Source organism: Lathyrus oleraceus, chromosome 7, assembly GCF_024323335.1.
Source record: "Lathyrus oleraceus cultivar Zhongwan6 chromosome 7, CAAS_Psat_ZW6_1.0, whole genome shotgun sequence".
Classification (NCBI taxonomy): Eukaryota; Viridiplantae; Streptophyta; class Magnoliopsida; order Fabales; family Fabaceae; genus Lathyrus; species Lathyrus oleraceus.
The window spans coordinates 148,339,924-148,356,597 of record NC_066585.1 but is presented as its reverse complement, the minus strand read 5'-3'; the positions used below and the strand labels follow the sequence as shown (position 1 = coordinate 148,356,597).

The following is a 16,674-nucleotide window of genomic DNA, read 5'->3' as shown; positions in this document are numbered from 1 at the left end:
TCTCATCACCGACAATAACCAACTTACCATTCTTGACAAATTTCAGTTTTTGATGTAATGTTGACGTAATTGCTCCTGCCTCATGTATCAATGGCCTTCCTAACAAGCAGCTATAGCCGGGGGGATATCCATTACTTGGATAGTAATTTGAAAATCACTAGGACCTATCTTCACAGGAAGGTCCACTTCACCGATCACAGTCTTGCTAAAACCGTCTAAATCTTTAACGATCACACCACTATATCTCATCGGAGCACCTTGATACGACAATCTTGACAAAGTTGACTTTGGGAGTACATTTAATGAAGAACCGGTGTCAACCAATACATTTGACAAATCATCCTCCTTGCAGTTCATCAAAATGTGTAGTGCCAAGTTGTGATTTTTACCTTCTTCGGGAAGTTCTTAATCACAAAAGCTCAAGTTGTTGCAGGAAGTGATGTTAGCCACAATATGATCGAACTGATCAACCGTAACATCATGCTCCATGTAAGCTTGTTCTAATACTTTTTGCAATGCTTCTCTGTACACTTCAGAATTCATAAGCAGAGACATCATCGAAATCTTGGAAGGAGTTTGGAGCAACTGCTCCACCATATTAAATCCGTTTTTCTTAATCAAACGAAGCACCTCATCATCATTGTTAGGCTTCAAACTGCTGGATTCACCAGACTGACACTTTGGAGCATTAACTAGATCTATTGCAGGCACTTCCACCTTCTTACCAACCAAACTATCTTCCACATTCTTTGGGAACACTGACTCGAAAACTCGACCGTTACGGGTCACCTTCGTAAAATCAACAATGCTCACAACAAAACTAGCCGTAGGCAATGGAACCTCTTGACCATTCTCTAGCATGGTAGCATTGTACTGATACGGAATAACCTTATTAGATGCATATGGGACGGGGCCCGCTAACCGTATAACCAACGACGATACCGATCTACTGCTGACATTATTACTACTGCTGCTATCAAAATGAATCACCACTCTCTCTGGTGTCTTGAACACTGGAACTATTACATTCATATCATCACCCAAGTGATGGGACTGAAGAATCTGAATCATACCTTCATCCATCAACCTTTGGATGTCTCTCTTCACAACCGCACAACCTCGAGGATTGACACTGCAAATTATACAACCATCATGGTCATGCTCACAATCACTTACCAAACAGATATCTTTGTGCATCGTCACCAAGGACCTTCTAATGAAACAGACATCAAATTTTGAACTCCCTATGACAACCATCTACCATGTTAACAGAAGGATTACCATGAGCAGGTAGCGGGTTTGCTTTGACATTTGGCGCACGGTCCTCAAAGGACACCATCCCACTGTTAACCAGCTTCTAGACTTCGTACTTCAGGGGGTAACAATCCTCAATATCATGTCCAGGAGCCCCTTGGTGAAAGGCATAGTGAAGCTCTAGCTTGTACCACCATGGAAGTGGTTCTGGAATATGCGGAGGATTTCTCGGTTGCAAAAGGTTCTTGAGAACCAATGATGGGTACAATTTAGCATAAGTCATAGGAACCGGGTCAAAAGAGACCTTCTTCCTCTCGAAGTTTTGTTGTTGTTGATGATTGTTGGTGTTGTTGTTGTTCTTGTAGTTGTTTGTTCTTTGTGGTGGCTGTTATTGACGTTGTTGTTGAACTAGCATTGATTGATTATTTGAAAAGACTAGAATAACAGATGATACTTGTTGATGGTGTTGACGGGGTTGTGGAATCCTTCTAACATGAGGCCTCCTCCGCCTCCCAACAAGTACACATTAGTCTCGTTCTCTTTCTTTCTGGCAAACTAACTACTGTACTTCTTGCTAGACGAATCCTCCTCTTTAGACAACCGTCCTTCTCAGACACCTTCTTCTAATCTCATCCCCATGTTTACCATTTCGGTAAAATCACTGGGGGCACTGGAAATCATGCGCTCATAGTAAAATGAGCTCAGGGTCTTGAGAAAAATCTTGGTCATCTCCTTTTCTTCCAAAGGAGGGGTAATCTGAGCGGCTAACTCTCTCCATCGCTACGCGTACTTCTTGAACGTTTGTTTGTCCTTCTGAGACAATGACCTTAACTGGTCCCTATCTGGCACCATATCCACATTATATTTGTACTTCTTCACAAATGCTTCACCCAAATCATTGAATGTGTGCACACTCACACTATCCAGACCCATGTAACACCTCAGACATCTTTCTAGCATACATGACGAGATGACTGAGTGGACAAGTATTCGCTTTATACTTTTTAAAGTCAGGGACTTTGAACTTCATCGGGATTTTCACATTAGGAACCAAGCAAAGTTCTGCAACATTCTTACCAAACAAATCTTTTCCCCTTAAGGTCTTCAACTCCTTTCGCAACTCAAGGAATTCGTCTTTCATTTCATCCATATTTTCATAAACATCAGGGCCTTCAGACGGCTCAGAATGATAGAATGTGTCCTCAACACGAGGCAGAGTATGAACAATCGGTGGTGGCACAGACATGACCTGGCTAGATGCCGACATGGAATCAAAGGTAGGTGCAAAACCTTCGGGAACAAAGTTGGGAGGCATTCCCCACGGGAATCAGGCTGGCATGGTAGGCGCAAAGTGAGCAGTAGTAGCAGGAATGGTAGAGGTGGAAACTTCAGAAATGACAGTCCTCTGAGGAGGAGGAGTTGCAGGCGGTGGAGAAGATTGACTTTAAGCAGCTAGGACTGACTCCACCATGGCAGTTAGGCGGGCGATCTTGTCCTTCAAGTCTCTGTTCTCTTGCTCTAGATGTTCCATGATTCTTGAGTATTTAGCGCGGGTATTGTATCGATGAGTCAGCTTGGCTGAAGCACAGAAGAAGAACCAATAAGACATCTGGCGAAAGAGAAACCTGTATGCAAATGATGTATGAAATGCAATGCTTGATCGTTTTTATTTTCAAGGAAGTTACTTTTTTATTTGCAAACATATATATAATAACAATTGCACAATTTGATTGACCATAAAAATCTCTTTTATTTATATAATTGGAAGGATTACACTGATTACAATTTCAGAAACCAAAATACAAAATACAATATAAAAGGAAACTAATCATCCTAAGGATCCCTAACAACAACATCAGAAGATCGGGCCGTAGGCGCGTACTTCCTTCGGATGCGCCGAATCTCGGACTCAAAAGAAGTCTTCATCTGAGTCTTCTCGAGGACAAGCTGATCAACAATCTTCTTCCAAGCAACGGAAGGCTGAGGCATACTAGAGGAAGATGAAACCTCTAGTTCTCTCGATCTCTTCATAACTCGCTCTTCAAGAAGCTCGATAAGTGCATCTTTGTCCTTAGACTCAAGTTGCAATTCCTCATGCTTTCAGCTCAAAGCATGGAATCGCTCTTCCCACATATCCTTCTCTTGCTTCATCTTGGCGAGCGCGTCTTCCAACTCCTCTACATCTTGGTTAGGGAGAGTATATGGCTCAACCACAACCATAGACATAGGTCTCTCATAAGCATAAGGCAGCTTCAACTCCAAAACTCTCTTTTTCACCCAAAGAGTGTAAGCTTCCAAAGCTACACAATTGCGCGAACCAAGCTCGGATCTTCCTTTCCTATGTACATTATGCCAAGCATGCACCATCTTCAGCTTCAAATGTTGTGTATCTTTACCCTCTTGATAGAAAAGACCTTCTAACAAAGTGTTATTAGGTTTGTCTCTCAAGGGGAACCCAAGTTGATGACGGGCCAAAGCAAGGTTGTAGTTGGTTCCTCCTTGTATACCAATGAGAGGCACATTAGAGAATTCACCACAACAATCAATAATATCCAAGCTACTCAAAGAATAATTGTAGCAAACTATATCATCATTAGTAAGAGACACGAGTCTCTGGGACCACCGTAGACATTGTTTGTTCTCCATAAAATAGGTGTCTGAGGCAAGTGCAAAATAAACCACTTGTACCGAAGAGGGACACAACACACAATTGTCCCACCACCTTTAGAATTCCTTAGATGCAAAGAGAAATACATATCACCCAACAGAGTAGGCACAGGATTCCCAATCAAGAAAATTCTAATGGCGTTAACATCAAGAAAACCGTCAATGTTAGGGAACAACGTTAAACCATAGATGAGAAACACAAAGGTAGCTTCAAAAGCATCCATACTACCAGCTTGAGAAAAGGCAATATATTCCTTGATGAGGAACTCAAAAGTCAATCCAAACAATCCTCCTTTCTTCACCCAATGATCCTCAATCTCAGACTTCTTCAGATGAAGAGCTTCAACTATAATATGAGATCTGGGACTCTCTTCCAATCCATTAAAAGGCACTTTGTTAGAAACAGGTATTCCCAAGAGATGGGCATATTCCTCTAACGTAGGCACGAGCTGATAATCAGGAAAAGTGAAGCAACGGTAGAGGGGGTCATAAAACTGAACTAGCACACTCATAAGTCCTTCAACCACATCAGTAGACAAGACATACAAAAGTTTCTCATGACGTTGTTTGAGGTCCATGGGATCTAATACAAAAGATGATAGCTTCCTTAACTCTTTCAAATCTGGACATCTAAAACTGTACTTCTAAGTATTCCTTCGTCCACAATCCATGGTCTGAAAATATTTGCAAACAAGACCTCAGTTCCTTGAAATTATTTTTCGTGTGATGAATGTTATGATGCGCATGAATGCATGAATGCAACAACCACAGATAAGGGATCACACACAAGGAAAACAAACAAAGGTCAAGGGATGAATCAAGTCATTGTCAAGATCAATCATCCATTTGGGTGGATTATGGTTTACACCTTATCAACACCCAAGTTCCATTGATATTGACAAGAATTGATCAGATCAACCAAGAATCAAGGGTTTATTGTAAGTCATGAGTATGAAGTCTGGGTAAGAACCATCCTAAAGGAGTATACTAAGGATAAAAACCTGTAGATCAAGTTCTAAAAAGTTCCCAGAGTCTTAATTCCATCTATCGGATATTACAGGTTAGGCTGACTGACTCATCAACCCATAATATTCTCAAGAGAAACTCGTCTAAGTGTAGTATCACGTAACAACTATTATCAAGTCTACACTTGAACAGTCTCCATATTACATCCTAAATAGATCAAGAGGGGTTAAATGTTCTACGGTCCTCAGCTTCTCGGACCCCAAATCAGAGAAAGTAATGCCTAACTACAAATAACTTGTGTGACATTCATAACTTCAAAAGGGTCTCCACTTAGTAGATAGGTCTCAAGCCAACTTGTTAAGGACTAGTCCACATAAGTCGAACATGACTATACCATTATCATATCTTAAGGCCAAAGTTTCTAATTTGCAACATGGTCTAAGTTTAGAAAAAAACACAAGCAAAGAAGATTTTAAAAAGAGGGAGAGATTTGAAATTAAAGAAGTGGGGAGGAGATGAAGAGACTAATCCTAAGCAAAAATTTAAAAGTTAAGAGTTGAAAAGATCTGACCAATGGGCTGCAATCCAATAGACAAGAATGTCATATAGAAACCCAAATTTCCCTTGGACTTTAGAATCAAGCAATATCAATACACAAATAGCAAGATGAAGAGAAAAGCATCAAATAAAGATAGCCACATCCAAGCTTATCAACTTCATGATCACCTTCATAATCTTCCATGTATCAGATGAACTCAAAGATAGGCACTAGGCACAGGTTCAAAGCAACAGCTTCAATAAGACCATGTAGCAGATGAACTCAGATGGGATCACAATACTTGCTTCAGATGAAGTTTCAAATCACAAGCACTTGGTTTCATAAAAGTTGGCATTGGCCAAGTCCTTTTGCATAGGCAATGTTGCCTAATTCGTAGTCCAATGTATTAGAGCAAACCAACAGTCCACACAAAATGTCTTTTAGGGATTTTGTTGTTATTATGTACATTAAGGTCAAAAGACCACAAACACAAACAAGTATATACAATCACAAAATAATCATAAGATATGGCTCAAATGAGCCAAGTGAAAATGACATTAAAGTAAACAAATTGAATGGTATGAATAATGGCAAATGAAATAAGATTTAAAAATTAAAGTGCATAAAAGTAAATGACTTGAAAATAAATGTTAGTTGTTAGTTGATTAGAAGTTAGTATTGCTTTTGCTTTTGTTTTGTTTAAGTCATTCTTTGGAGAACACTCAACCCACTATTCACAAGCATGAATCCTTCAACCAAGACATCTTCCAAAGGAAGGAAAAAAGGTCAAGTTTCCACACAATACCATGAAAGAGGGGAGACTTACAATCTCACTCACTAGAATGCTATGCCTTTTGTGTCACAAATTTAGCGCTATGTTAAGCAATCGTAATTGGACTTATATAGAAGTCACAACTATTTGAGGCCGAGCAATAGAAATTTTGATGTTAATGCATGTTAGAGATATAATATAATGAACTATGCTCCTAAAACATACCATACACAAAAAGAGTATGCAAAAGAGATGAACCTAATCTCATCCACACTTATGTTGATTTTACAATCAACTAGCCTTAGGATATATAGATATCATAGGTCCATGACATGAATCAATAGAGAAGGGGATTGAGATGAAGAGGGAGGGGGAATGGAATCAACACAAGTTGGTCAAAAGAGGACTTTTATCAAATTAAAATCATTAATTCATTTTGGGAAATGAAATGTACATTTCATCAATCCCCTAAATCCAATGAATTTAACTCAACAAAGTCAAATCAACTTTGACCAAGGCCCAACAACAAAAGTCCAATTCAATAAGTCAATATTAGAAGCTCAACACAATATATTTTGCATTTAAACAATTAAAATCAATTAAAATATGCATTAAATTAAATTATGGTTTATCAAAATCCTAAAACCTCATCAAAACACCGAAGAAATGGCCATGAGATTTATCATAGGTCAAACAAGGTAAAAGGACCTTGGAGAAAAAATTTCATAATTTTTGGAAACTTAAAAGTATTTTTAAACATTTAAAAATATTCACAAAATCAATCAAATCATGAAAAGTATTAATAATAATCCAAAAAATAATTTTAATTCAGAAAATGAGAGAGGAATTTATTTAAAAATTCATGGTGAAACTCTCATATTTTTTGGATCAATATTAAAATTAATATGAATTAATGAAAATAAACCAAATAAAATGAAAATCAGAAAATAAGAAAAAACGTGGACCACTTGATATCCCTCATTAATTGAGGTAGCAGATCAAGTGGCTGCTAGCGTGCATTCCACCATGGTCATGAGTCAGTGTGCACCACAAGTGGTAATCAGATTCAACGCGCGAGATTAGAACATTTCAAATGGATCATGTGGTTCTAAGGAGTGTCAACGCATCACCGGAGCCAAAGCTCTGGTCTCCTTCTCCGATGATTTTCATCGGACTGGTGCACTCACAACCATCACCAAAATTAAAAATAAGGACATGAATTTAAAGTAAAAATGCTCAGAAGCTCGAATCTAGCCTCAATTTATGCTAACTCCAAGTATATTGAAAGATACAAGGAGTTGAAATTTGAGGTGCAAAACTTGAGTTGCTTCGATTTGACCTCAAAGCAACTCAATCTTGTTGCCTACATTGGTAGGACTTCAGACAACCAAAGATCCAAGAGAATTATAGAGAATTGAGTGAGAATCGAAGAGATGAAAAATTCTGGAAAATACCTTCAATGCAGGTCTGTGTTCGATTGATCTTGCTCTTGCTTGCTCTCGATCTTGCTCAGCACACTTGATAGAGTAGAATTGAATGGAAAAAAGGCTCAGGATCCTTGGAGATTGAATCTCAAAATAGTGAGATTCAAACTCAATTTCCAATGGAAATTATCAAGATTATCCTTTGAAATGAGAGGGTTTAGAGGTTTGGAATCAAAGATGGCACGCAGGGATCTTGTTTCTGAGCATATAGGGCTCTATTTATAGCCAAATGGATTGATATTTGCACACTTGAAATGAAATCCAAAAATAGAAATGTACAATGCGTCATAATAACCAGTACAACCCACATTACTACCCCCTGACGAGAATTGAGTGCTTTAAAGTTATTGATAGAATATATGATTAGTGACTATATATACAAAGATATCACCCCTTCTTCCTATATTATATGTCTTTATGCCGTACTTCTTATGAGTTGAAATGGATAGAGTTTCCCTTCTTTCTTCCATTTCTTTAGGAATAGATGTTTTCGAGTAGAATGACGAAAGAAAAGGAAGATTTACCACTATCATGGGATCCGTGTTAAGCATAGCCGCTGATAACATCCTTTGTTTGGTGATGCCGCCAATTCGATTCCTTCTCCTAAAAATGTTGGTGAGCCCCCGATCCCTCACTCACCTCCCCACCTCGAGGGTGGGCCTTGTCCTATTTCTTGACAAGATATGTCAAGTCAATAAGACTACACCATGCCAATCTCGAAATGCTAATCCATATGCCGCTGCAACTCCACTCGTAAAAAATATTAAATTCGTACTCACTAAGAATGCCATTCCGCGCGGGGATATTTTTACTCCAGAAGACCTGGTCAAACTGAACTACTTCACGCTACCCAATCCGAACGCCTATATATATTTTAGGATCCTCCTACATCGAGACTATAGGAATTCCAAACTTGTTAAGTAACAGATTCCCAAAATTACAAGAAACCACCTGACCATCTCCAGGCTTAAGAATATTTATAAGAATGCCTGAATCTAATTCAGCTAAAAAGGCTTTTTCTAAATCTCTAATCCGAATATTTCGTGATTTTTCAGTCCCGATGGGAATAAGCAGCTGTTGAGAGAATCGCGCGAAGGTAGCGCCCGGAAACTTAGAAAGAAAATTTCTGTCCATATCATCTAAAAAGAAGTTCAATAAAATGGAATGAAGAAATCGGACGGGAGGTATTCCTCCCTTTAAGATGTTTTTCCCAGCCTTGTTCAGTACCGGCGAATAAAGTTTTCGATTAGATTTAGAATGAATTGATCCTCGATAAGAGGCTTTATTTTGTCCAGAAGCCGCTTTCTACAAAGAATATGACTATATATAGATAAATCAATAACAAATAGGAGTCTCAGATTGGACCAACTTCTTATCTTAGCCACAAAAAGCGTATCGGTCTGGCCGGGGAATGACTGCTCAAGAAAGAAATTTTTAGTAAAAACGTACTGATTTAGTAGATTGGCGAGTGAGATCAGAATGAGCTCATCTTCCAGTTTTAAAGTCAGATATAATTGCCAATAATCGTCCTCGAGACTCTTGAACCTATAAAAAGTAAGTTGGTCCATCTTAATAGGAATGCGCTCTAGCTCTCTTCTGACCCAAAAAAAGAAAGTTGATACTTGCCAGTAAAAATTTCCCGTTCCAGTCTAACGAGATTTACCCTTTTGTAAATATATATATATTTATATAACATTTCCCCCATTTCGAGGATAAGATACTGCCGTAAAGGAAAAGTCTCACCTCCGTCTAGTGCTACTATTAGGGAAGTAGACGAACGATCAGGCTTCCATCTACCACTCTAAGGGTTGGAAGGTATATAAAAGGACGAGGAGTTAAATAGTAGGGAAAAGCCTTAGCCAGACGAGTGGCTTATTAAGGAATCATGGCACTCAAGTCCAACTTTAAGAGATTACTTTCTCTTAGGGAATTAGCCAGAGGGGAAGGACTCAATCATAAATCATACTCAAAGCTATAAAACATTCAGTTTTAATGAGTGAAGAATAGTCTTTAAAGCGAAGTCTTCATTTAATCAAACATATCTTTTTAAAAGATTTAGGAAAGGGTGGTATAATTTATAATGTCTAATTTAATATATCAATCATATCTTTCAGTCTTTTATTGAAGTCTTAATTACAGAAGGCTGACTTCCCTTGTTGCTGGGACACTTTACGGCTTACCGTCTGGAAAAGATTTTGAGGATGTTCGACTCTTAATAGGTGACTCGTCTGCAAAAGGGTACGTATGCTTTAACATTAGATCCGGTAAAGGCAGGAGCTGGTTAAAGGGCAGAAAGATTAGTTCAAGTTTCTTCCGCTTCATCTCCTCTGATAGCAGTATAAAGACTTCATACCTCTCCAAGCCTATGAGCTTCAACACCTGCTCTTCCTCCTTTCAGGTCCAAGGCGAACAATGCCTAAAGTACAGCAGGATAAGACTGAATGGGAGGGGATAATAAAATACCTAAACTAACCAAGGGATAAGATTCTTTTCGGGTAAAAACTTGCAAGATAAGTTCCCCCTCCAACTACTAAATACTCCAACGGGTGGAGGAAAAGACTAAGATATGACCCCAGGAAGATAATCTTTCTTGAATAGGGGAGTGAGCGGCATAGATGGCAAAGCGGATCTCTTCGACTTAGCAAGAGCTTATACCTCGGCTGAACTTTCTCTACATCGGTCAGGAGTTGATGAGGAATCGGATAGACGAGTCAAGGCTTCTTCAACAAGACTTGTAAACAGAAGAAGATTGTCTCCTTCCTACGGGATTAATTTTAATCCCTGCTAGCGAGCATCCCTTTACTTTCATCCCGGTGGGATTTTTAAACTCCTGCTCCTTCGGCTTCAGAATCAAGACTATACCCTCTGCCAGCTTCTTTCTCGACGTGCGATGTCATCAGAGTGCTTCCTTTTCCGCCCTGTAATTCGCTCAAAGGAAAAGTGACACTACCTTTCATCAGTTTGAGATGGGAAATTGGATCAAGGAAATTCATACATATTTTGTGCTCACTCTTGACAACAGACTTAGTATTCATTGATGTGCTAACTTACAAAGAAGTGCCAATGGGGGGAGTCTATATCAGCTGACCGGAGAAAGGCTAAGCTTACTTTGCCGCGGCACCTTAGCGTCCCGTCCCTTCCTCTCATTAGCTCTCTTTTATATGCACACGTGCGCGAGCCCTTTCAGAGAAGGAGTGGCTTCAGGCCGGCACTGCTTGACTGTCTTGCTAACCATTTCGCCTTGAGGGTTGCATGCTAGTCTTAGGTTGTATAAGAGATGTCGCCTTAAGGCTTCTTTTAATTAAAAAAATGGAAATAAGCTTTCTATATCCCGAAGGCCGATGAAACAGGATCTGGGGGCTTAGACCACTTGAACTCTTCTTTTTTTAGCTTAAATTAAAGATAGGCCTTCTCGAGCCTTTTTAGACGAAGTAAAGGGAAAGTAAGGATCAATAAGAAAAGAATAGGCATCGAATGCCCTCTTTGAAAGGAAAGAATACGTTCTTGTCGCAATTGAATCAATAGTTAACCCAAACACAGAATAGGTAGCTTGAAAAGAAGCTCTAAGCCTTGACGCTCTTGATGGCATTACCGCTGCTAGAAAGCTAACTGAATGCGTATCTGGTCTTGAGTAAATAGAAGCTCTGGGATTAGACGCTGTTGGCAATAACCGCTGCTACAGTTGGAGTTGCCGGTGCTTTAGTAAGAGTATGAGTAGGAACTCTTGTTGGTCTTGTTGTCGTATACGGTACTAGCCTTTTAGTCGTTTCCAGGGCTCTTCTCTTGTCACGAATCGGCTCTTTGAAGGAAGGAGGCAAAAGGTCTAGGCCCATCTATCCTAAAGTGAACCTTAAGCTAAGCTCTGATCTTCTTACTCTAAGAGCGGCAACAGCAAGTGCCCTTACTCCTAATCTTTTAACAGAACAGAATCATCTTTAGTTACGATAGAACCACAAAAGTAAACTGAAAGCAAACCATCGAGGGGCCGTAGGCGGTTAACTCGCTCACTAAAAGAAGTGCTTTTTTTTTACACAAGGTAATGCTAATTAAAGTGCCACAGTTGATTCAAAAGACTAGCAGCATTTGTCCACTTCTCTGACTCTGAAGACGTCGAAGCGGTTGGCCCCCCCATTTGATCAATTTCATTGCCTTTATCTGATTGGCAACCTAGTCGATGCCTAAAATATGCTTTATTCCCTCCTCTTTCCTTGCTTATTTGTTTGTCTAGGAGCAGGAGTAATAAGTCATAAGTAGTGGTGAATCCGTGTAGCTGTCAGCTGGTAGTTTGTAATTATCACCCGGTAGCTGCTTTTAGAGAATTATGTCTGATCTTCTGGGGTGGTATAGCCTTTATAGAATATCCTCTCCCCCAGGAAAGCTAACTCAATAGGAATTCTCTCTCTCGCCGATGCTATTGAATCCGCAGCTGTTGGTCTTGGTGGTAGGGGATCGTTATCATTCAGCAGAAGTACTTCGAGGGATTGCTAAGAATGGAAGACAATTCTGTCCTTATTTAGCTTGAGGGCCATTGCGATCGCGGTGATCATCTTTCCCTGTCCCTGCTAACCCACAACTAAAGCATCATGACTCTTTGATTCCACATGCCCTAACTCCACGAAGGGATGGAATAGACACTAATCTTACCAAGATATACTAGTATTCAATCCTGAAAGAGTTAAGGAAGTGCAGAAAGATAGACATTAGTCTTGGACTTCACCCCTGAGGAGAAAGATCCACCTCAGCTTGTCCTAGAGCTAGCCTCAGACTCTGAAGTTTATGTTAACCATACGGGTCTATCAACCGCCTCATTTGCAAGGCTAAGAAGAGCAATGAAAGAAGAAAAGCTGTTATAGCAAGGATTGATTCTTTTAGGAGCTAGCTTAGCCGGACTTCCTAGAATAGCCGTATCTGTATAATAGAAGAATAGAGCGAGGGTTGCTTTCCGTAACGGGCTACTAACTACGACTTTGCTTCCGCAGCACGTCGAAGGTCTTCGTCAGGTGTCGGAATCACATTTAGATTGTGGTCTATGAACTCAATACCAGATAAAGAAGCTGCGAACAACTGAAAGAATAGAGGGAAGGTTGCATTCACACTTCTCTCTTCGTCATTCTAAAGCAAGGAATGAAGTTGATCTTCCGGAATTAACAAAGATAGATGCCATTATCTTATATGTCATATCTATTTTAAAATAGGCCTGGTTCAACTCGACAGGATGGTGTTGGCCAAGAGTGACTAGCAACACGGAGTAGGGATGCCTTGAGGAATCGGTATCACCGGATGCCTAAATGCTTTAGTGATAACAGCCTTTATGATAACATTTATTTCAGCATTCGATTGAAACGAACTTTATCTTTGATACCCTATAAGATAGGGGAATTTCTTGAGTTTAGAATGCATTATAGTGTCAGACTCGTTATAAAATATCAGCGTAGATTTAACCGGGCTTCTTCTTTTTCTTAGCATTGTAGTTAGTAGGTTGCTTGGGATTATCGGCTTGATGTGCTGAGTTCTATTTTATCTTATTTCTCTTTCGACAGGATGAAATGCTTCCTGCCGGTTTGACGAGAAAGAAAGACATTCCAGAAGCTTCACTTGTGCCTTAGTAGTCTCAAATAGGACCGAATCACAGAAAGAGAACGAGTGAGGAGCTCTCATTTCATTCCCAGCAGCTTGGCTGATAATGAGGAAACTAATTCTACCTTTACCGATTGGACTGGTCCAACATCTCCACAGGACGCCCTACCTGTTGGCGCAAGGGAATTTATTTAGGTAGGCTTTGCCCTGGGACCAAAGAACAAAGGGAAGCTCAGCTCTCACTACCAGTGAATGATGAAATGCCTCGACTTAGAAACCACAGCCCTTCTGTCGAGAGGAAAATCCTTTCAAGCAAGATAGAATCTTAGGGATGCCTTGCAGTTGAAGCCTCTGGGCTTAGCACTACTATGACCGAAGAAGACGATTGACTAAAGAGAAAGACTCCATGAGCCACTTCAGCACAAGGTATTGAATAGCCTATAAGAAAGAATTATCACAAGGCAAGGAAAGAGACGCTCTGGAAGACCAGTCAGTGAATCAGCCCTTTCATTTCCCTTACAGACGAACTATAGTATAGAAGGAGACAGGCTTCCGACTTTCCAGAGTGAGCGCCATACATTACTATAGCACACACCGGTCCCCAAAGAGAAAGGCTTTCGTCCTTCCTGGGAACTTTATTCTATTAATAGTTTATGAAATGCCGGCCGGCTAAGGCGATAAGGAAAAAGAGAGGGGTAAAAAAGGCAAAGCTGCAGGAGAAACCTCGCTTTCATGGATGCTCCAGTTACCGAAGATCCGGAAGAGCTCTGATTCCCAGTTCGTTAATCAATAGAAGATACCCACGGGTTACTTCCTTTATACACAGGAACGGAACGAGACCATTCAACATCCGAAGGACTCTACCGCTGGAACGACCGATGCCTGATTCATTGCTCGCTCACAACCCCGGTTTGCACTCCGATAGAAAAAAGGAAGGGAGTTGAAGAGTAAGAAAAGGGCTTACCCTTAGACCTGACCAAGATAAGTAAAACTGGTAGCCGAAAGAAAGGTCCCTCGAGCTTTATTAGTAGTTACACGAGTGCTCAGATCAATACCGAAACACATATAGAGTGCCTGGTCTTTAAGCCCGATAATGCCACAAAGAAAGAGCACAAGCAGGAATCCCTGCACCGAATCCATACCGAAGAGACTTGAAAAGGTCTCAAAGAGACGATCTACACCGAAAAGACATTAGGAGCACTCATTCCTTGTACCCGGGGAACTTATTCATAAGGGAGGGGATCTACACCAGAAAAGGAGTTTACGGCCGGTTCCCATATAGACACTATGGCCCACCCTTTCTTTGAACCTTGTCAATGATCGAACTTAAAGATATGAACTGAGTGCCATTTGATGAGTAACTGAGAACAAGGGAGAGGGATATGGAAAGGATGAAGTAATGAAAGACGAAGTCATTGCTAGTAGTAACGACTTGTCACGATCCATTGGTTCATATAAAATCCATGTCCTAGGTGTATCAAAAAACATTCTTTTCGCTAAGCGTATATAATAAAATAGAGTGAAAGGTCCACCCCGAAAGGGGGTACTAACTAACAGCTGAGTCCTCTCCGAACCGCAGGAGATAGTTGCCCATCATACGGCTCACCAACTTAACTTGCCTCTATGGGAGACTCGCTCCGGGCAGGTTCGGATTACAATACACGACTCTACGAAGGAAAGGGTTGGTGGGTTGGGAACGTTTTAAATATTATTATTTTTCCGCGATGAGAAATGCAAGACGAAAAAGGAACCCATCTTTTCGACTGGGAAATGCCAGTCTGTTTTGTCCACTTTCTCCATCCCTCTCTATCAAAATGATAAAAAAGGAAGGCGAGCTTGCTTCTTATTCTCGTGTTCGATCTCTTCCATCTCTGCCCCGCTCGTTGTCACCTATGTTGAAGAAAGGTTTGGAACCCTGTAGAGAATTAGGAGGGGCCAAGGATCTTCCTCTCAACAGTGCTTCTCGGGGCTCCACTCTCCCCCCCCTGAAAAAGTAAGGCCCCGTTAGCCTGGGCGAGGGGATAGGGAATAAGGATGGAAGCCCCCTTCACTCTGCCAGGGACTGGACAGGGGTTAGCTCTGTAAATGTGTAGAGCCGAGTGTAGTGTGGTGTAGTAGTTGGCACTTCTAGGCCCCTTCCCGGCTACTGGACCACTCCAGCCAGTTCTTTGGGTACTACGGACCCTCTGCCATCCATTGCAGCAGAGCCGTTTCATGAGCGGGGGGGGCTAAGCGCAGTTCTTTGAATCAAACGTTGAATGAAATCGATTCTTTTTTAGATATCAAAATAAAAATAGGATAGGATAGATGGATGGATCTATCTTTCTATTAATATATATATATGACTAAAAAAAATGGATTTCTTTAAGTAGCGTAGCAAGAAGCCCCCAATCCTTGATTTGGCCAGGAAAGACTGCACTGCTTTGGGCCCAGGAAGCGAAGGGAATGAGCTCGGCTGCTTATCCTCCACACTTATTTTTTATCTCCGTGCCCCTTTCGCATGCGCTTCGCGCGCCATTGGCGCTTTGCTCTCCTCTTATTCTTCATTGGACGGTTCGGATGGACTTCGCCGTTCTTTCCCAACAAAAATAGAAAAGGCTGTATCACATCGAGATGTCGATTCGTTTTCCGCCCCAATGAGATGGGGAATTTGTAACCCCCTATTTTTACTTTTGTTTGGACCCTTCATCTTTCTGAATGGAGGCCCGGCTCGCGTCGTTCCAACAACCGGCGGGGAGCACCTCAGTATACGATCGCGCGCAGTAACTGGGAGTCCTTTTTTTTACACCTAAGGCAAACTTCAATTCACCAAACCAAGGTTCATCTCGTGTAGTGATTGTGGACTCGTACAAGGATATTGAGTAGACGGTTGATGTTTCAGACTCGACCCTATCTTTCGTAGCATGCATTCCCATCGGTGTCGCAACTGATTCGGTAAGCTACGTGTCCGGTGCACGGAGAACTGCCTTCGGTCCCCCAAACTGACTGACTCGTGGCAACCTTCCGGCCGCCCAACAACCTATAACGCTAGTCACTACTCCCACTGGGGCTAGGAAGTAAGCCCCACAACCCAAAGCGGCGAAGAACAAATAGAATTTGCTACAAAAGCCGGCTAACGGGGGTATTCCTACGTATGAGAACATAGTAATGGAGAAGGTTATAGCCGAAATAGGATTCGTTTTGGCTAGAGCGCCCAAATCTGCTATATATTTGACACGGGTTTGCCGTAATGCTAAAACTATGGCGAATGCATCTATCGTCATTAATGCATAAATAAAGATACCAATTAGTAGTGATTGAATTCCTTCTATGGTTCCACATGAGAACCCAGTACGAATATAACCTACATGTCCAATTGAACTATGAGCTAGAGGTCTTTTTACTTTCGTTTGGGCCATGGCGGCCAGTGCTCCTAA

The 16,674-nt window shown here is 41.0% G+C and overlaps 1 protein-coding gene across 1 annotated transcript in view; it reads right to left on the bottom strand.

Moving 5' to 3' along the window:
* Nucleotides 1-9,536: 9,536 nt before the first annotated feature.
* The window catches only part of LOC127107514 (NADH-ubiquinone oxidoreductase chain 2), a 10,544-nt gene continuing 3,406 nt past the window's right edge, over nt 9,537-16,674 (bottom strand). The window contains exon 2 of the mRNA XM_051044789.1: nt 9,537-16,674. This exon is cut by the window's right edge and continues 170 nt beyond it. Coding sequence (XP_050900746.1) covers nt 16,198-16,674 — 477 coding nt within the window. The 3' untranslated portion in view covers nt 9,537-16,197.